The sequence below is a fragment of the Gastrolobium bilobum genome, unplaced genomic scaffold, assembly GCF_033153095.1.
Source record: "Gastrolobium bilobum isolate Gb01-03AN ecotype WA unplaced genomic scaffold, APGP_CSIRO_Gbil_v1 utg3209, whole genome shotgun sequence".
NCBI classification, from domain to species: domain Eukaryota; kingdom Viridiplantae; phylum Streptophyta; class Magnoliopsida; order Fabales; family Fabaceae; genus Gastrolobium; species Gastrolobium bilobum.
Window position 1 is genome coordinate 933,851 of NW_026899772.1, and position 8,707 is coordinate 942,557.

The 8,707-nt window shown below is 37.5% G+C and overlaps 1 protein-coding gene across 1 annotated transcript; it reads left to right on the top strand.

Moving 5' to 3' along the window:
- Positions 1 to 1,141: 1,141 nt before the first annotated feature.
- On the top strand, positions 1,142 to 2,222 carry LOC133293380 (protein S40-5-like). Its single transcript, XM_061491952.1, has one exon. It carries the CDS (start codon positions 1,291 to 1,293, stop codon positions 1,936 to 1,938), a length of 648 nt encoding a protein of 215 aa, XP_061347936.1. The 5' UTR covers positions 1,142 to 1,290; the 3' UTR covers positions 1,939 to 2,222.
- The last annotated feature ends 6,485 nt before the right edge of the window (positions 2,223 to 8,707 follow it).

The window sequence follows — 8,707 nt, forward strand, 5'->3', positions numbered from 1 at the left end:
AAATGAAGTTAGAATAATATTTTGTAAAAGATAATAATATAAATATAACAATTATAAATATAAAATATTTATATGTCTTTAAAGAGTTAACTGGCATGTAAACATGAATATAAAGACATTTTTTTATTTAAATTAAGCATCAGAAAAGTTTCTCTAATTATAGTAATAAATAACATAATATAATATAATTATTAAATTCGAAATTTAAATATTTTTTATTATATCCTATTAGAAGTATGTTTAATACTTTTAACCAAACATTAGTGATACAATATTTTGAATATTAAAAACTTCTTTAAAAATATAAATTAATTTAAACATACACTAAGTATTTATTTATTAAATAAAAAACTCATATATATATATATATATATATATATATATATATATATATGGGAAAAATGTATATTATTTTAAAGGATGTAAAGTTGTGTCATTTTAAGTGAGAGAAAGAGATACATAAAGGAGGAGAGAGAGTGTACAAAAAAATATAAAGTTGTGGGTCCCACCTCTTTGTGAGAGTGAAAAGATATAAGTTGTGTCATTTAAAAAGACAAAGATATATATATATATATATATATATATATATATATATATATATATAGGGAAAAGTGTCTATACTTTTAAATTACACAACTTACATCATTTCACTCTCACAAAGAGGTGAGACTCACAACTTTATTTTTTTTGTCAACTCTCTCTCTTCATTTATCTATCTTTTTCTCTCTCTTAAAATGACACAATTTTACATCCTTTAAAATTATACACACTTTTTCCATATATATAATTGGTAAAGAAAACTCATACACTTAATTTGAACAAACAATGTAATGCATATGTAGAATAACTATTATTTATAGAAAATTCTTTGGTGAGAGAGGTTGGACCATCGATTACATGATATGTTCGTCTTGAGAGGGTTAGTCTTTGAGTTTCGGCCGGGATATCTTTGAAACAATTTCTAAAAAAAAAAAGAATAACTATTATTTTATATATAATTTTTAAAAAAAAATCTACTGAATCGTCGTTGGTTATTTTCGTTGTCCAGCTTATTATTTATATTATTATTATTATTATTACATATTAGATTGAATTCAGAGAAAATGAACCCCAAACTCAAATTGAAATGAAATTGCAAACGTTATATATACAGAGACCGTGGCACTACTCTGTGCCCCCAGCTCATGCACAACACCAACGCCAACATCAATGAATTCTTAGTATTTGTAACTCTTTTCCCTCTTCACTTCGCAATCAAATCTCCGCTTCCTCCCTCCGCCGCCGCCGCATATGGCCAAAGGTCGCAAATTAACGACCAGCCGGAGCGAGCGCTTCTTGGGAACTTACGCCTACTCTCACAGCCAAGTCTCCGCCGTCGCCGACCCGTCGGATCTCCGGGAAGAGGATGTCTGGTCCACCGCCGATGAAACCCGCGACCGCGACTCCGATTTCTCCAACGGCGAGTGGGAGCCACACGCTGCCGCTGATAGCAACGGCGGCTCCTCCGTTCGGAGCCGGCGCCGGATTCCCCTCGACAGGGAAGACCACCGCCACGTAGGTGGCCTGTCCCTGGCGTTCGAAGACCCGGCGAGTAATGCCGTGACGGCGTCGTCGTCGTCGTCGAGGATCGTGCACCAGTTCCGCGCGCATGAGCGCGTGGCATCATCGCCACGCGGGCGCCACGTGGCGTCTTCGGCTCCGGTGAATGTGCCGGACTGGAGCAAGATACTCCGAGTCGACTCGGTCGAGTCGCTGCACGACGCCGACGACGGTTTCGACGAGAACGAATCGGAGATGGTACCGCCGCACGAGTACTTAGCGCGTAGCCGGAGGATGGAGGCGAATTCGGTGTTCGAGGGTGTGGGCCGAACGTTGAAGGGCCGAGACTTGAGCCGGGTTCGTGACGCCGTGTGGAGCCAGACCGGGTTCTACGGCTGACGGTTTTCTTGGGTAAGTGGTTCGAACCGGTTTGTAATTGAATTGATTAGATATTGTTATTGTTGTTGTTGTTGTTGTGTAGTTAAAACATTTTGTTTGACTTGAATGGATGGTTTTTAGTGGGCAATGATTCGGTTGGGTGGACTCGGCTGAAGAGAGTCCAACTCAGTGGCGAGTGAGCCCAATCATTAAATCCCTTGTATGTATTTGAATTTGGAATTTCTGAATTCTGATAAAGATCATCTCAGCCTAAGGCCACTTTTTTATTTTCAATCTTTATGTATTCCAACTTCTGTTTGTTAATTGTGAAAGGAAAGCAAAAAGAGCATATATGAAATTATGTATGATGAAGAAATGAAATCCCAAAGCAGATATAGATAGATACTCATACTTGGTTTTTCGCAATTTGTATTAAACTCAATTAATGTAACAGGCAACACAGCAGACTGAAAGCAATGTTCGCAATTTTGTATTAAACTCAATTAATGTACCAGGGCAACAGCAGACTGCTATTTATCATTATTTTTATTAACAGTTTTTGTTTAAACAAAAATAAAAAATAAAAATGCTACGTATATATTATTATGGTTTGAAGATAATGAGACAAGCAACATCGTCTTCTTCTAAAAGTGATCTAAGGGCACTTTGGATGGTTGGTTCTTGTGCAAACCTTTTTTAAAAAGGACCCATTTTGTCAAGGGAAAGAAAATATCAAGTTTCTATTTCTTTTTTAAGAGATATGTTTTTAATGTTGTAAGAAATAAAATTATCTTGTATACACATAAAAAGTATAGGCTCATATAGGACTATGTGAAGAGAAAAGAGAAAAATAAATATGGGTCTCACACGATTTTATATGTATAAGAGATAAAATTGTTTCCTATAACATAAGAAATATAAATTCTTTTTTAATATGTGATAATATATGCATGTTTTTTTTTCTCTCTTTTTTTTCTTAAGAATCTCCTTTAAAAAATTGTAACCAGAGTCGTGGAAGTTAAAGGCACCAAAGTTAGCTTTTAAATAATTATTGACTTAACGAGAAATCTCCAATATTGCAATATTTCAAGAGACATATGAGGGTGAGCTCTTGCAAGTTGGCACGAATTATGGCGGATTATGTTGCAAAAACCTTTTGTTTGTATGTGATAAAATTTGATCAGCTCCTTTTTAAAAATTATACATAACTCATTTGATCAGCTTTTTGTGTATGTGTTAATTAATAGGAGCTTATAGATAACAGAGGTTTTTTCTATTACGATTATCACAAGATGAAAATTTTAATTTAACAAAATCTATCTATATACAATATAATATATTAATGTATAAAAAAAAAGAAAAAAAAATATGTAAACCAATAAATGTACTAACAAAACTATAAGAATTTGCAAAAATAAAAAATCTTAAAACAAAAAATATTCATGAAAAGTCCTTTTATGGATATTATAATATATTATATAAACTATTAATGATATTTTTATGATTATCATGTCATTTACGTTTTAATCAAAAGAAAATCCAAATAAAAATATAAAATAAATAAATAAATGCATTACTAATTAAGTAGGAGCGATGAGTGAGAGAGAGAAAGGTGATCATGGGAAGAATCCTGGCAAATCAAGTGAAGAACTTGACATTCTTCAAAGAAGTAATAAGAGGAATAAAGGTGAGGGAGATCAATTTTCAAATGATGTATCTATGATACCTAGACATGAAGGTTGGATGGAAGATGAGAATGGCCAACGTTCAACCTGGAGGGAAATTCTGATGCGTCATAATGGAGAAGATGATGAATGGGAAGGAGAGGCGTCTGCTGAGGAAGACTTAGATGGGGAGGAACCCTCTGAGGAAGAGGATGTCAACCATGGAGGAATTAAGATGTGGGAGGAAGATGATGGACGTACTTATTTTAGTTGCACCAAAAGAGCAAGGAAGAGAATGAGGAAACCTTGGGAGAAAGCTCTGATTGTTAAACTCCTTGGGAAGAAAATTGGGGTGGAGTTTATGAAGAAAAAAATAAATGTCTTATGGGCTAGAAAAGGCAAAATCAATGTCACTGATATTGGTAATGACTTTTTCGTAGTCCAGTTTAGTGAGAAGGATGATCTCAATTTTGCGTTGAACGGTGGTCCATGGATTGTTTTGGGTCATTATTTATCGTTGAGGAAGTGGGAACCAACTTTCAGACCTAATAGTGCTGGAATTGCTAAGATTGCTGCTTGGATTCGTTTACCGGATATTCCCATTGAATTCTATGATGAAGCTTTTTTTAGAAGGATTGGAAACTGGTTAGGCAAGATGATCAAGGTAGACAGCAATACAAATGCTCATGTAAGAGGACGGTTTGCAAGAATATGTGTGGAACTGGACCTATCTCAGCCATTAAAGGGTGATTATGTGCTGGAAGGATTTACCAAACAAATTGAGTATGAAGGATTATGGCTCATTTGTTTTGGTTGTGGGAAATATGGACATAGCACCGAGAATTGTTCAGCTGCTCCAAAGCAACGCAGTTCATCCGATATTCATAATGACGATCAAATTCATCAAGAGGAACCTGGCAACTCAGAATTCCATCGAAGCAAAGGATTGGGACCTTGGATGGTTGTTAACCGTCAACGCAGAAGCCGGCAACCTCCTCAGACGACCGGTGCAGTCCAGCCAGGCGCTGGTTCAAAAACGTTACAAAGGAATAATGATAAGGGAGTTATGACCAGCGATAATCATGGAGATAATCATGGTGATAAGAGAGTTATGACCAGCGATAATCATGGAGATAATCATGGTGATAAGGAGGAAATTACGCAATCACGGTTTGCAATCTTAACAGCTGGACCTATTAATGAGGAGGATCATAATCAAATAATTAATTCTGTTACACCTCATATGGGGGCCCCTCAGTTTGAAATTCCTCAGAAAATATGGACTAAATCCAAAAAGTCCAAAGATACCCCTAGGACTAATTCAACGGTTCCTACTATGCATGCGGCTCCTTCTTCAAGCACGGGTAAGAGGTGTCCAGTCCAGAGTGAAAATCGTGAAAATCATGCTCCCGTTCCACCATCTCCATCAATTGCTACTCCCATGGCGGTTAGTCCTATGCAAGCAAATCAACATGATCAGGAAAATGGGATGAAAGCAGATAACACTTTGAACCAAAATCAAGAGCAGTTATATGACACATTTCATAAAACTGGTCCTGATATATCAGTTGACAACAGCAGCGACATCCAAAATCCTGAAACCTCAACTATCTCTACGTGCATGGAGGTGGACAGAGTTCACCAGGAAGATATTTCAAGAATGAAGGATGCAAGAACCTTGGAGTCTTGCGTTCAACATAGTTTTTAATGAATTTATTCTTCTGGAACTGTAGGGGAGCAGTGAAACCCCAGTTTCAAAAATCGCTTTTTCTGTTTACTAGGAAATATAAGCCTAGTATTGTAGTGATTCTAGAACCTCGGTGTAGTGGTCAAAAAGCTTCTGACATTATCCGAAAATCTGGGTTTAAGCATGCTTTTGTTCAAGAGGCAGAAGGTTACTCAGGGGGTATTTGGATCCTCTGGAATGATGAGACTGGTCTCGTTGAAATTGTTAATCACACAAAACAGTTTGTTCATTTTAAAGTTCAGAATTTTCATGTTCCTTCCTTTTCTTGCACGGCAGTTTATGCGAGTCCTAGGGAAGAAAATAGAAAGGAGCTATGGGATGATCTGTTAAACATTAGTCTCCATTGTAATGGGCCGTGGTTGGTGGCTGAGGATTTTAATGAAATAGCAAATCGTGATGAGAAGGAAGGTGGCTGTAGAGTTAACTTAAACAGATGTTCCAATTTTGCAAATGTTCTTCACAATTGCAAGCTGCTGGATCTTGGAAGATCGGGTCCTTGGTTTACATGGAAGGGTCCGAAATTTCTTCATCTTGATCGTGTTTTTAAGAGGCTGGACCGAGCCTGTGCTAATGCAAGTTGGAAGACTACCTTTACTGATGCTGGCGTTAAGGTACTTCCACGGATTTATTCTGATCATAGTCCCATTTTGGTCTACTTGACTAACTTGGACACAGGTTGGAAAAATCGTCCCTTTTGCTTTGAGATTGCTTGGATGGAGCATTATAACTTTACTCAGTTTCTGTCTAGGAGCTGGAATATTGTGAAAGACACTAGAACGAATCTGCATGATCTGACTCCAAATTTAAAAAGATGGAACAAGGTAGTCTTTGGCAACATTTTCAACAGGAAGACTAACCTATTGCATAGTATTGCAGAAATTCAGAATCATGTTGATTATCATACCAACTTATCTCTCCAATCTAGAGAAAAGGAGATTAGGAAGGACCTTGATGCGGTTCTCATACAAGAGGAGATCTTATGGTTTCAAAAAGCCAGGGTGAAATGGATAAATGATGGGGATAGAAACACCAAATTCTATCACATTAAAATAGCTACTCGAAGAAGTTCGAATAGGATCCTTGAGTTAAAAAATTCTGATGGGATTTGGGTGAAGGAAGCTAGACAACTTCATCAATTGGTAACAGATTTCTATTGTAACTTGTTTAGTGAGGAAGTCCTTAATCGTGATTGGGTGAAAACAAAGACTACTTGGCCCCTTCTGCACGATGATCTGCTATCTAATCTGACTCGTAATCTTTCGGACGACGAAATTTCAAAAGCTGTTTTTAGTATCAACGGGTCAAAAGCTCCAGGGGAAGATGGTTTTCCAGCTGCCTTTTTTCATAAGAATTGGAGTCTTATTAAGACTAATGTTATTAAGGATGTTAACATGATGTTTCAGAATCCCAATCTGATTCACCTTGTGAACTCGACTCTTCTGGTCCTCATTCCAAAAGTAAAGAGACCTGAAAGTGCTAAGCAGCTCAGACCAATCTCTTTGTGCAATGTCATTTATAAAATCCTCAGTAAAATTCTGGTTAACAGAATGAAGCCCCTAATGGAAGAGATGGTGTCTCCCTTTCAAGCTAGTTTTGTTCCTAAACGACATATCCAGGACAACATCATCATCACCCAAGAGCTGATCCAATCAATGCGTAGAATGAGAGGAAGAAAATGTTTCATGGCAATTAAAATCGACTTGGAAAAGGCTTATGATATGTTAAATTGGGAGTTTGTTCGTAAAGTTTTGGATGAAATTCAAATCCCACACTGGTTCACAAATATTATCAAGAATTGTATCAACTCTGATAAGGTCTCAGTACTTTGGAATGGAGCCATTGCAGGTGACTTCCTTCCTTCAAGAGGAGTTCGTCAGGGTGATCCTTTATCTCCCTACATTTTTGTTCTAGCCATGGAAAAATTGTCTCATCTCATTCAAGATGCGGTTGACAATAAGAGATGGAAGCCAATCTCCGTGGGATCAAAAGGTCCTAAGATAGCCCATCTGATGTTTGCTGATGATTTGATGTTGTTTGCAGAAGCTTCTCTAGATCAAATCAAAGTTATAGTGGATTGCTTGGAGACTTTTAGTTCAATGTCTGGCCTAAAGGTTAGTATTCCGAAGTCTAGTATTTTTTTCTCGAAAAATACAGATGCTCACATTGCAGATGATATCACAAATGTGTGTGGCTTCAAGCAAACTCACAATATAGGGAGATATCTTGGGTCCATGATGAAACATGGTCGAGTAACCAAAGACCATTATGCTGATGTTGTTGCAAGAATTAGGCACAAGTTATCTGGTTGGAGTAACCAGGTCTTATCTTTTGCCGGTCGAATTACTCTTTCCAACTCGGTTATTTCAGCAACTCCTATATTTCAAATGCAACACAGTCTGCTTCCTGTAGCCATTTGTGATGAAATAGAGAAGTTGCAGCGTGCCTTTATTTGGGGTGATAAAAATGGTCAAAGGAGATCTCATTTGGTTGCATGGGATAATATTTGCAAGCCTAAGAGCATGGGTGGCTTAGGGGTGATTAACCTTCGTGTCTAAAATATGGCTTTCTTTCATAAGCTTGCATGGACGATTCTTACTTCGCCCGATTCATTGTGGGTTCGAGTTGTAACAAGTAAATATAAGAGAGGTTTGGATCTTCGGAGGGAAGTAAATCATAAAGCATATGACTCATACTTCTGGAAAAATCTGTGTAGTGTTTGGCCATCTTTTCTTCAAGCAATGCAATGGGAGATTGGAGACGGTAATGATGCATTATTTTGGACAGACAATTGGTTGGGTTTAACTGAGTGTCTTGCCTCTCTGGCTACTCGTACTCCAACAGGTTTGGAGTTGAATCTCCCTGTTAGTGCCTTCGTGAACAACAATACTGGTCAATGGAACTTTCCCTATATTCGTCAATATCTCAATGATCAAGCTGTTGCAAGGATCCAAGCTGCTCTCATTCCTAGCGCATCGGATGGAAATGACCGCATTATTTGGAGAAATCAAAAGGTTGGCTGCTCTTTAGTTAAAACCGTGTATTATAACATGCTTGGTTTCCCTCTCATGCCGTTGAAAAATTCTTGGACTACCATATGGAAATGGCATGGGCCTCAACGTGTTAAATCTTGTATGTGGATCATAATGCATGGCCGCCTTCTTACTAAAGACCGTACATCTAGATGGAGTGGGGAATCTGGTCATTGTAAAATGTGTCCTGGTGAGTTGGAAACAAATCTCCATGTTCTAAGAGATTGTAAGCATGCTAGAAGTGTTTGGAATTCTCTGGTTTCAGCTAATCGGCAAAGCTTATTCTACAGCTTGGATCTTAGAGATTGGGTTGAAAATAATAACTCACAAGGCTGAATTGGGTGAAGATT

What these genes read in the sequence shown, in the direction of transcription:
- LOC133293380 (XM_061491952.1), top strand. Translation starts at nt 1,291, where the DNA reads ATGGCCAAAGGTCGCAAATTAACGACCAGCCGGAGCGAGCGCTTCTTG.